At 51.3% G+C, this 12,440-nt stretch overlaps 1 protein-coding gene and 1 long non-coding RNA gene across 7 annotated transcripts in view; one reads left to right on the top strand and one right to left on the bottom strand.

The window, feature by feature from the left end:
* LOC116477926 (uncharacterized) overlaps positions 1 to 844 on the bottom strand; it is a 29,049-nt gene extending 28,205 nt beyond the window's left edge. The window contains exon 1 of the long non-coding RNA XR_009209015.1: positions 525 to 844. This is a non-coding gene — a long non-coding RNA (uncharacterized LOC116477926). The remainder of the gene's footprint in view (positions 1 to 524) is intronic.
* The window catches only part of CUX2 (cut like homeobox 2), a 328,467-nt gene that overhangs the window by 287,173 nt on the left and 28,854 nt on the right, over positions 1 to 12,440 (top strand). For all 6 annotated transcript variants that reach the window (XM_058425442.1, XM_032168684.2, XM_032168682.2 and 3 more), the window contains 2 exons: positions 6,770 to 7,533; positions 9,186 to 9,345. In XM_058425442.1, coding sequence (XP_058281425.1) covers positions 6,770 to 7,533; positions 9,186 to 9,345 — 924 coding nt within the window. The remainder of the gene's footprint in view (positions 1 to 6,769; positions 7,534 to 9,185; positions 9,346 to 12,440) is intronic.

Raw genomic sequence — 12,440 nt, 5'->3', positions numbered from 1 at the left:
TTTTGTATTTTTAGTAGAGACGGGGTTTCACCATGTTGGTCAGGCTGCTCTCGAACTCCTGACCTCGTGATCCACCTGCCTCGGCCTCCCAAAGTGCTGGGATTACAGGCATGAGCCACCGTGCCCAGCCCATCTTCTCATCTTTAAAATGGGGACTGGGAGGCCGAGGCAGGCAGATCACCTGAGGTCAGGAGTTCGAGACAAGCCTGCCCAACATGGCGAAACCCTGTCTCTACTAAACATACAAAAAAATCAGCTGGGTGTGGTGGCGCATGCCTGTAAGCCCAGCTACTCAGGAGGCTGAGGCAGGAGAATCTCTTGAACACGGGAGGCAGAGCTTACAGTGAGCCGAGATGGCGCCACTACACTCCAGCCTGGGCGACAAAAGCAAAACTCCATCTCAAAAAGAAAAAAAAAATGGCGACTGTATTAGTTTTCCTTTCTGAGGGTTGTGTGAGGATCAAATGAGGTCTGTGTAATCCTGAAAGATCAGCCATCATTACAGCAAATATTATCATTATTACCTCCCTGTTGCAGTTCTGCGCCGTCACAAATGACTCTGCGGTGTGGCCGTCCCTCCCTCTGCTGTGGGGGCTTCTTGCAGCCATCCTCACACCCAGCGCAGTGTAGACTGTGGCTGACTGAGACCCTGGACTCCCGTTTCAAAGCCCTCCTCCATTTTTGCAGTGTCTGCTGCCCCCTGGTGGCTGCTCTGAGCAGGTGTCCTGAATCCCTCCAGTTGCCGCCAGCAGCGGAGATGTTTCCTAATGAATGGCCCTCCCTCCTGCCTGGTCCCTAGGAGGGGTGAGGGGATAAGGGACTTACCCGGCTACCCTGCCCCAGCTGTAAAATCCCCTGAGCCTAATTTCCTTCTTGGTCAGTTCCAGTAACAAGAGAGATGCAAGGCAGAGAAGGATGTAATCATGCAGTAAACATTTATTAAGCACCTACTGTGGTCTAGACACAGATTTCAGATATGGGTGAGACATGATATGGAGATGAAAAGAACCATGAGAAATAACTAGCCAGGGCCGGGTGTGGCGGCTAACTTCTGACCTTGTGATCCACCTGCCTTGGCCTCCCAAAGTGCTGGGATTACAGGCATGAGCCACCGTGCCCGGCCCATCTTCTCATCTGGGCCTCTGGGAGGCCGAGGCGGGCGGATCACCTGAGGTCAGGAGTTTGAGACCAGCCTGTACAACATGGTGAAACCCCGTCTCTGCTAAAAATACAAAAATTGGCTGGACATGGTGGTAGGTGCCTGTAATCCCAGCTATTTGGAGGCTGAGGCAGGAGAATTGCTTGAACCTGGGAGGCAAAGTTTGCAGTAAGCGGAGATCACGCCACTACACTCCAGCCTGTGCAACAAGAGCAAAACTCAGTCTAAAACAAAAGAAAAAAAAGAAACCCCATCTCCTCTAAAAATACAAAAATTAGCTAGGTGTGGTGGCACACACCTGTGGTCCCAGCAATTCAAGAGGCTGAGGCAGGAGGATCACCTGAGCCCAGGAGGCAGAGGTTGTAATGAGCTGAGATCTCATCACTACACTCCAGCCTGGGTGGCAGAGTGAGATTCTGTCTCAAAAAAAAAAAAAAAAAAAAAAAAGAATAGAAAAAGAAATAACTAGCCAAAGTCTCCCACTAAACCGACAGGACAACTGAGGCCAGGGAGGGAAGACATGAGTTCAGTTACACAGAGACAGAGGGAAACCCCAGGACTCTCACCTCTTTATACAGCACTTTCTCCTGGGGGTCAGAAGCAGGGACCAGGGCAATGTCAAAGACAACATCGCAGCAGAGGAAAACGTTTGCTCTCCGTGGGCCAGCCAGTAGCCTTATATTCAGGGTCTAGGAGGAGTTCAGCAAGAGGAAAAATACAAAGGTTATTGCCCCATACCCCTGGCAAAAAAAATGAATGCTAAGCAGTGTGCACACGAGCCGCTGCCAGAGAGGAAATGAATGTGACTAACAGCTCAGTCATTAGTTCTACTTCTGAGATTCGAAGGAAATGTCCAGAATGGGGACAGGGGTTTATATATAAGCTGTTCCCATCATTGTTCATAAGAGTGACAAACTGGAAACAAAACAACCTAAGTGTCCAGCAGTGGGGGATCTGGTAAGTAAAGCAGATAATATCCCTTTAGCAGCATGTGCAGCCCTTAAAGGTAGAGCTTTTAATGATAAGAAAAAATGGGGCCAGGCACAGTGGCTCACGCCTGTAATCCCAACACTTTGGAAGGCCAAGACAGATGGATCACTTGAGGTCAGGAGTTGGAGACCATCCTGGCCCACATGGCAAAACCCCGTCTCTACTAAAAATACAAAAATTAGCCAGGCATGGTGGTAGGAACCTATAATCCCAGCTACTCAGGAGGCTGAGGCAGGAAAACCACTTGAACCTGGGAAGCAGAGGTTGCAGTGAGCTGAGATCGTGCCATTGCACTCCAGCCTGGGCAACAGAGCAAGACTCGGTCTCAAAAAAAAGGAAAAAGGTTATCTGGGCATAGTGGCACATGCATGTAGTCCCAACTACTTGAGAGGCTGAGGTGGGAAGATCACTTGAGCCCAGGAGTTTGAGACCAGCCTGGGCAACATACCAAGACCCTGTCTCCAAAAAAAGAAAAAAAGAAAGAAAAAAAACACTAATGTTGATACTAAATGGGGACAAACCAGACTACACTTCCACATATCAAGTATGATCATGCGATGCATGTAGTTTAGAAAACAGACTGGAAGGGAATACATGAGAATATTTCACATGGTTGCCCCTCAGAGACAGTAAGGGGGACTTTCATTTTCATCTTGACTTTTTGTGCTTTTTTTTTTTTGCATGCTCTTCTGTGCTCCCATAGTAGGCAAGTATGAGTTTTTTTTAATCGTGGTAAAATTCTCGTAACATAAAATTAAGCTTTTTTTTTTTTTTTTTTTTTTTTTAGAGTTTTGCTCTTGTTGCCCAGACTGGAGTGCAGTGGCACGATCTCAGCTCACCGCAACCTCCACCTCCCGGGTTCAAGCAATTCTCCTGCCTCAGCCTCCCGAGTAGCTGGCATTACAGGCGTGTGCCACCATGCCTGGCTAATTTTTTTTTTTTTTTTTAATTTTTAGTAGAGACGGGGTTTCTCCGTGTTGGTCAAGCTGGTCTCAATATCCTGACCTAAGATGATCCGCCCGCCTCGACCTCCCAAAGTGCTGGGATTACAGGCGTGAGTCACCGCACCCGGCACTTTTTTTTTTTTTTTTTTGGACAGAGTCTTTTGCTCTGTCACCCAGGCTGGAGTGCAGTGGTGTGATCTTGGCTCACTGCAACCTCCACCTCCCAGGTTCAAGCAATTCTCCTGCCTCAGCCTCCCGAGTAGCTGGGATTACAGGTGCCTGCCACCACACCCAGCTAATTTTTGTATTTTTAGTAGAGATGGGGTTTCACCACGTTGGCCAGACTGGTCTCAAATTCCTGACGTCAAGTGATCTGCCTGCCTCAGTCTCCCAAAGTGCTGGGATTACAGACATGAACCACCGCGCCCGGCCAAAATTAACCGTTTTAAAGTGTACAATTCAGTAGTATTTAGTACAGTCAGTGTTATGTAACCATCATCTCTCTCCAGTTCACACATGTTCATCACCCCAGAAGGAAACCCTATACCCATTAAGCAGCGCTTCTCCATTCCACTCTCCCCACAGCCCCTGGCAACTACTGATCTGCATTCTGTTTCTGTGGATTGACCTGTTCTGCACATTTTGTGTAAATGGAATCATATCATATGTGCTACCTTGCGTCTGGCCTCTTTCACTCAGCCCCATGTTTGTAAGGCTCATTCCTGTTGTAGCCCCCATCAGTGCTTCATTCCTTTTTATGACAAAATAATGTTCCATTGCTATATTACTTTTTAATTGGAAAAGCAATGAAAATTATTTTTAATGAGTCTAAGAGGACCCACTAGGATGAAAACTACACAGAGATAATGAAGAAGGGGTTACATTGATCTGGCTTTCTGCAGAGCTGGAGAGACTCCAGTGTCAGGAACGCTACTCCGAGGGCAGAGGGAAGCACCTTTTCATTTACTGGTTAATTGTCATTCCTCAGGGCACAGATCCATCTATTATCCTTGGTTCATGACACACTCTCAGGGCTGCCGCCTGCATGGCCTTCTCCCGGGTGTATGTGTGTATGTGTGTACACACATGCATGTATATATATGTGTGTGTATATTCATGCATTCATTCATTTGTTCATTCATGTAAATGACAGAATGAGCCTCTGGGAACATATTGCCCAACCCAAGGTTTAGAAAATTCCCAGTAACTGAGATCTGGCATTTTCCTCCCCATCCCACCCCTGCCTTCCTCTCCCAGAGATGTCTTTCATCCTAAAATTTTGTCCTGTTGTTCCTTTGTGTTTGCCATTTGTAGAAAAGATTTTTCACTAAATCATATATTGTTTATGTTGTTCGTTATGGAACTTGATGGAAAACATGGATACCGACCGGGTGCAGTGGCTCACACCTGTAATCCTAGCACTTTAGGAGGCCGAGGTGGGCAGATCATTTGAGCTCAGGAGTTTGAGACCAGCCTGGCTAACATGGTGAAACCCCATCTCTACTAAAAATACAAAAAAAAAATTAGCCAGGCCTGGTGGCGAGTGCCTGTAATCCCAGCTACTCAGGAGGCTGAGGCAAGAGAATTGCTTGAACCCAGGAGGCAGAAGTTGAGGTGAGCCGAGAGCACGCCACTGCACTCCAGCCTGGGCAACAGAGTAAGACTCAGTCAAAAAAAAAAAAAGAAAAAAGAAAACATGGGATACTGAGTGCCATCTTATTGGGCTTGTTTTTGTTGTTGTTGTTATTGTTGTTGTTTTTTGAGACAGGCCTTCACTCTGTTGCCCAGGCTGGAGTGCAGTGGTGCAAACATGGCTCACTGCCACCTCGACCTCCCAGGATCAAGTGATCCTCCTGCCTCAGCTGGGACCATAGGCATACACCACCATGCCTGGCTAATTTTTTTTTTTTTTTACTTTTTTGTAGAGCCAGGGTCTCATTTTGTTGCCTAGGCTGGTCTTGAGCTCCTGGACTCCAGTAATCCTCCTGCCTCAGCCTCCCAAAGTGCTGGGATTACAAGCATAAGCCACTGCTCCCAGCTTGGACCTGCTTTTTTCACTCAATATTATGTTATTAGGATTCACACAAAGGGCACAGTAGCTCATACCTGTAGTCCTAGCTACTTGGGAGGCTGAGGCAGGAGAACCACTTGAGCCCAGGAGTTTGAGACCACAGAGAGCTATGATCGCACCTGAGATCGAGCCACTGCACTCCAGCCTGGGTAGCATAGCAAGACCGCGTCTCTTTAAAAAAAAAAAAAAAAAAGATTCATGTGTGATTTTGCATGAGGACTTCCTTTTTCACGGCTGTATAGTGTTTCATTGTGTGATCATCCCACTATTTTTTTTTTCTAGAGATGGATGTCTCATTCTGTCACCCAGGTCGGAGTGCAGTAGTGCAATCTTGGTTCACTGCAGCCTCGACCTCCCAGGCTCAAGCAATCCTCCCAACTCAGACCCTGAGGTACAGGTGTGAGCCACCACGCCTGGCTAATTTTTGTATTTTTTGCAGAGACTGAGTTTTGCCATGTTGCCCAGGCTGGTCTCGAACTCCTAAACTCAGACAATTTGACTGCCTCAGCCTCCCAAAGTGCTGGGATTACAGGTGTGAGTCACTGTGTCTGGCCCATTCCACTGTTTTTGATCCATTCTCTGCATGGGCATTTGGATTCATTGCTATTAGAACAAGTGAAGGGTTGGGCACGGTGGCTCATGCCTGTAATCCCTACGCTTTGGGAGGCTGAGGAGGGCAGATCGCTTGAGCCCAGGAGTTTGAGACCAGCCTGGGCAATATGGCAAAACCCCGTCTCTACAAAAAATACAAAAATTAGCTGAGCATGGTGGCACATGCCTGTAGTCCCAGCACTTTGGGAGGCCCAGGAGGAGAATCACTTGAAGCCAGGAGTTTGAAACCAGCCTGGGCAACATGGCAAGACCCCATCTCTATGAAAGAAAGGAAGGAATAAAGGGAAGGGAAATGGGGAAGGAAGGAAATATTTTTAAATAATTTTTTTTAAAACAGAACAAATGAACAAGCCACTTTTCTGTGCCTTCGTGTTTTCTTTGTCTTTGAACATTTGCATGGTTGGATCATGGCTTGTGTAAAAGTCAGGTCAGGCTGGGCACGGTGGCTCATGCGTGTAATCTCAGCACTTTGGGAGGCTGAGGGGTAGATCATTTGAGCTCAGGAGTTCGAGACCAGCCTGGCCAACATGGCAAAACCCTGTCTCTACTAAAGCTAAATAGCTGAGCATGGTGGTGTGCACCTGTAATCCCAGCTACTCGGGAGGCTGAGGTAGAATTGCTGGAACTGGGGAGGCAGAGGTTGCAGTGAGCTGAGATCGTGCCATTGCATTCCATCCTGGGCGACAGAGTGAGACTCCATCTCAAAACAAAACAAAACAAAACAAAACAAAAGTCAGGTCTATTTTTACATTGCATTATCCCCATGAGCATGTTCTCTGCATATGCCAAAACCTCACTGTCAACCGAATTTTTGGTGGCTGCTTAATATTCTACCAAAGGGAGGGATCATAGTTTACTTGGCCAATCCCCAGTTGCTGGACACAGAGGTTGCCTGGACACCGTGCTGGCATCAACAGGGATGCCATGAACATCGTCCACTGCATGCCGAGCCCTGACTCTGGGCCTCGGGCCGCCTTGTCCCCCTCTCCGCAGGCGAGCCCAAGACCTCGGCGGCCCCGCTGAGCATCGCCAACGGCGCGGCCCCCGCCAGCACCTCGGAGGACGCCATCAAGAGCATCCTGGAGCAGGCACGCCGTGAGATGCAGGCGCAACAGCAGGCGCTGCTGGAGATGGAGGCGGCGCCCAGGGGCCGCTCGGTGCCCCCCTCTCCCCCGGAGCGGCCATCGCTGGCCACCGCGAGCCAGAACGGGGCCCTGGCCTTGGTGAAGCAGGAGGAGGGCGGCGGGGGCCCCGCGCAGGCGCCGCTCCCGGTCCTGTCCCCTGCCGCCTTCGTGCAGAGCATCATCCGCAAGGTCAAGTCCGAGATTGGCGACGCCGGCTACTTCGACCACCACTGGGCCTCCGACCGCGGCCTGCTCAGCCGCCCCTACGCCTCCGTGTCGCCCTCGCTGTCCTCCTCCTCCTCCTCTGGCTACTCTGGCCAGCCCAACGGCCGCGCCTGGCCCCGCGGGGACGAGGCCCCTGTGCCCCCCGAGGACGAGGCGGCGGCAGGGGTGGAGGACGAACCCCCCAGGGCGGGCGAGCTCAAGGCTGAGGGCGCGACGGCCGAGGCGGGCGCGCGGCTGCCCTACTACCCGGCCTACGTGCCGCGCACCCTGAAGCCCACCGTGCCGCCGCTGACCCCTGAGCAGTACGAGCTGTACATGTACCGTGAGGTGGACACGCTGGAGCTCACCCGCCAGGTCAAGGAGAAGCTGGCCAAGAACGGCATCTGCCAGAGGATCTTCGGGGAGAAGGTGAGTGCAGGGCGGGCCCCTGGTGTCTGGGCTCTAGGAGGAGATGTCTGAGAAGCAGGATGCCCACCCAAGCAGGCCGGCGGGACCCCAGGGGCCCAGGCCCTCCATTCCTGAGTCCTGCTGTCCCTGGGCCCCGCAGGAAGGAGGGCCACTATTCTCCATGGTTGTTAAAACCGGGAAATGCTTCCATCCTGGCCAGTAAACAGCCACTTAACTCCCCTCCTCCAGGCCCCTCCAGATCGCCTGAGGTCCAGCCACTAAAGGGTTAAGTGGCAGGACTTGGTGGCTCATGCCTGTAATCCCAGCACTTTGGGAGACGGAGGTGGGAAGATCTCTTGAGCCCAGAAGTTTGAGACCAGGTGCCTGGCCAACGCGGCGAAACCCTGTCTCTACTAAAAAATACAAAAATTAAGCTGGGCACAGTGGCTCACACCTGTAATCTCAGCACTTTGGGAGGCTGAGGCGGGCAGATCACGAGATCAAGAGATCAAGACCATCCTGGCCAACATGGTGAAACCCCGTCTCTACTAAAAATACAAAAATTAGCTGGGCTTGGTGTCCTGCGCCTGTATAGTGTGGCTACTTAGGAGGCTGAGGCAGGAGCATCACTTGAACCCGGGAGGCAGGGGTTGCAGCGAGCCAAGATCTTGCTACTGCACTTCAGCCTGGGTGACAGAACGATACTCCATCTCAAAAAAAAAAAAAAAAAGCGTTCGGGACCAGCCTGGGCAATGTAGCAAGACCCCTATCTCTACAAAATAAAAAAAATTAGCCGAGTGTGGTGGTGCACAGCTACTCGGGAGGCTGAGGTGGGAAAATTGCTTGAACCCAGGTGGTCGAGGCTACAGTGAGCCATGATCACACTAGCGCACTCCAGCCTGGGCAACAGTGCAAGACCTCATCCCCCCAAAAATAAATAAAATTTTAAAAAGAAAGGGTTAAGTAAAGCTCACCCCAGCCAGGGGACCTCAGTGTTTCCTGATTGGTTGGTGCCCCTGCAATGCCAGTTTTAAGTGTCACCTCTACCTTTAGCAAGGGAATAGGCAAAGGGCCAGGCAAGCTCAGAGGAGGGAGAAATGACTTAAGTGGGAGGTCAGGGAAGGCTTCCTGGAGGAGGGGGGCGCTGAAGGATTTTTACATGTAGGGACATCAGGGAGGGTACTGGAGGGGAAGGGCACAGCAAGGGCACATGGCAGGCACCTATGAGGAACAAATGAAAGCCGCCTGGACTCCAACAGAAGGGAGGGGAGGGGATGGGAGGCTGGGCGTGGTGGCTCATGCCTATAATCCCAACACTGTGGGAGGCCGAGTTGGGTGGATTACTTGAGGTCAGGAGTTGGAAACTAGCCTGGCCAATATGGCAAAACCCCATCTCTACTAAAAATACAAAAATTAGCCAGATGTGCACCAGCCTGGTACAAGTCCCAACTACAAAGGAGGCTGAGGCAGGAGAATCATTTGAACCTGGGAGGTGGAGTTTGCAGTGAGCTGAGATCATGCCACTGCACTCCATCCTGGGCGACAGACAAAGTGAGACTGTCTCAAAAAAAAAAAAAAAAAAAAAAAAAAAGGTTGGAGAGGAGAGTGAGGGCCAGGGCCAGGCCCATGTCCCAGGGGCCTGCTGACCTACCCCCCTGCCCCGCCCCTCGCAGGTGCTGGGACTGTCACAGGGCAGTGTGAGCGACATGCTGTCCCGGCCAAAGCCATGGAGCAAGCTGACGCAGAAGGGGCGGGAGCCCTTCATCCGCATGCAGCTGTGGCTCTCCGACCAGCTCGGCCAGGCGGTGGGCCAGCAGCCTGGTGCCTCCCAGGGTGAGTGCGGGCAAAAGCATCTCAGGGGGTGCTGGATGACTTCCCACCTGCGCAGTGGCACATCCGCCTGGCTTTACTGCCCGAGTCTAACTATCTCTCCCTCCCCGCTGCCCTGGCTCTCATCCCAGCCACTGTCATGACTACCCTGGAGCATGGCGGGGGCTCCTGGGGTTTCTCTGCTCCCCTTTCTTCCTTCCTCCAACCAGAGGGATGCTTCTAGAAGCCGCCTACCTGATGCACTGGGTCCTGGCTTTAAGCCTCCAAGTGGCTCCATGGTGCTCACAGCAGGTGGAGAATGTGTTTTGCATGTGGAATCCCACATCTGGAATTGTTCATCGATCTCAGCTCTGTTTCCTGAAGACCTAGCGTGCAGCCTCAGACTCCTTCTTAGCACAGGGCCTTGGGCAGTGCCACCCAGCCACCTATGATGGCACGAGCAGGCTGGAGTGTCAGCTTTGCCCGGGTGAGGAAATGGAGGCTCAGAGGGATGCCCAGAGACCAGAAGTGCTAGGGGGAGCCCCAGCTCCCTGCCACTGTGGGGACCAGAGGATAAGTCTGCTGGGGCCCTTGCGAGGCATCCACCTGGGCCCTGCACTGGAATGAGGGCACGTGACTGCAAGGACAGGACATCAGACCTGCCCACTGAGAAGGGCAGAGACCAGGGGAGGCCAGACCCTGAGTCCAAGGATCTGAGCTCAGTCTTGTCAATAGGACAAAACCATATCTCAGGTTCACAGAAATGAGCCAGGTCAGCAGGCCCATATCAACAGGAATATGGACTGGAAACATAATGTCAAGTGACAAAAGCCTCCGTCCCAGTGACAGTGCTTACTATAGAAGCTAACACCTACAGGATGAGACTGCACACTGGTGTAGCTGTATGGCTTCAGACTTATGCATTAAAATTTAAAAAGAGGCTGAGGCCAGGCATGGGGGCTCACGCCTGTAATCCCAGCACTTTGGGAGGCTGAGGCTGGAGGATCTCTTGAAGCCAAGAGTTCAAGATAGACCTGGGCAATAGAGGGAGACCGTGTCTCTACAAAATATAAAAATAATCAGTCGGAATGGTACGCGCCTGTGGTCCCAGCTACGCAGGAGGCTGAGGCAGGAGGATCACTTGAGCTGTGATCACCCCACTGCACTCTGGCTTAGGCGACAGAGTGAGACCTTGTCTCAGAAAAAAGGACGCTGAGCACAGGGCTCACGCCTGTAATCCCAGTACTTTGGGAGGTGAAGGCAGGAGGATCTCTTGAAGCCTGGAGTTTGAAATCAGCCTTGGCAACATGGCGAAACCTCATCTCTACAAATAAAAAATAAAAAATTAGCCAGGTATGGTAGCATGTGCCTGTAAGGGTGAGGCAGGAGGATCGCTTAAGCCCAGGAGTTCGAGGCTGCAGTGAGCTATGATCATGCCACTGCACTCCAGCCTGGGCAAGTGAGACCATTTCTAAAAGAATTAATAAAATGAAATGTATAGGCCGGCCGTGGTGGCTCACACCTGTAATCCCAGCACTTTGGGAGGCCAAGGCAGGTGGATCACAAAGTCAGGAGTTCGAGACCAGTCTGGCCAACATGGTGAAACCCCGTCTCTACTAAAAATACAAAAAATTAGCTGGGCATGGTGGCGCACGCATGTAATCTTAGCTGCTTAGGAGACTGAAGCAGGAGAATCGCGTGACCCAGGAGGCGGAGGTTGCAGTGAGCTGAGATCCTCACCATTGCACTCCAGCCCGGGCAACCGTGTGAGACTTTGTCTCAAAAAAAAAAAAAGAAAGAAAGAAATGTATAAGGAAGCAGCCCCCAAGCTGGGAAGGGAAGTTGCACTGGGCAGGGAGGGGGCCAGGAAGAGGCAGGGAGTGGTGACTTTGTCTGCTGTGCTCCTTTCGTATTCTTGTTTTTTTTGTTTTGTTTTGTTTTTGTTTTTGTTTTTGTTTGAGACAGAGTCTTGCTCTGTTGCCCAGGCTGGAGTGCAATGACACAATCTCGGCTCACTGCAACCTCTGCCTCCTGGGTTCAGGCGATTCTTCTGCCTCAGCCTCCCGAGTAGCTGGGATTACAGGCATGCGCCACCATGCCCGGCTAATTTTGAATTGTTAGTAGAGACGGGGTTTCTCCATGTTGGTCAGGCTGGTCTTGAACTCCCAACCTCAGGTGATCCACCTGCCTTGGCCTCCCAAAGTGCTGGGATTACAGGCTTGAGCCACAGCACCCGGCCCTTTCCTATTTCTTTAAAACAAGAAGGGAGATTGGAAGTGACGGGGGTGAAGTGTCAGCATCGATTACGGTGATGGGTGGAAGGAAAGGGAGGACTTATGTATTGTTTTCTGTATATTTCTGTATGTTTTTAATAGTTTATTAATACAATGTTTGATTTAAAAACTCCTCTCCACAAGGCTGTAACATGGATTAAAAGCAGCCATGCTGGCCGGGTGAGGTGCCTCATGCCTGTAATCCCAGCACTTTGGGAGGCTGAGGCAGGCGGATCACAAGGTCAGGAGATTGAGACCATCCTGGCTAACTCGGTGAAACCCATCTCTACTAAAAAATACAACAACAAAAAAATTATCCAGGTGTGGTGGCGGGCGCCTGTAGTCCCAGCTAGTCAGGAGGCTGAGGCAGGAGAATGGCATGAATCCGGGAGGCAGAGCTTGCAATGAGCCGAGATCGTGCCACTGCACTCCAGCCTGGGCGACAGAGCGAGACTCCGTCTCAAAAGAAAAAAAAAAAAAAAGCAGCCATGCTAATGCTAATGACCGCTGCCACTTATCACACATAGCACCAAGTGGTCAAAGTGCTTTGTCCTGTAATCGTCACGTCAGTCTCCACTAAAGGGACTGTTTATCATTCCCGTTTCACACATGAGGAAATCCAGGGGCACGGTAGCACAGTGACTTGCCCAAGGCCACCATCCAGTGAGTGGCAGAGCTAGGATGAGCACCCTGGGCTGTGGACCATCAGGCTTCCTGCCCGCTAGGGTCACCCAAATGTGCCTACCCCAGAGCCTACCTGGGAAAAGACTTCCATCTTTTTTGTTTTATAGTGTTGTGGTGGGGGAGGGGTGGGTGTTGTTTATAGTGTTGTGGGGGGGGGGGGGG

The sequence above is a fragment of the Hylobates moloch genome, unplaced genomic scaffold, assembly GCF_009828535.3.
Source record: "Hylobates moloch isolate HMO894 unplaced genomic scaffold, HMol_V3 SCAFFOLD_12, whole genome shotgun sequence".
In the NCBI taxonomy this organism is placed as follows: Eukaryota; Metazoa; Chordata; class Mammalia; order Primates; family Hylobatidae; genus Hylobates; species Hylobates moloch.
This window is presented reverse-complemented; position numbering and strand designations above follow the sequence as displayed.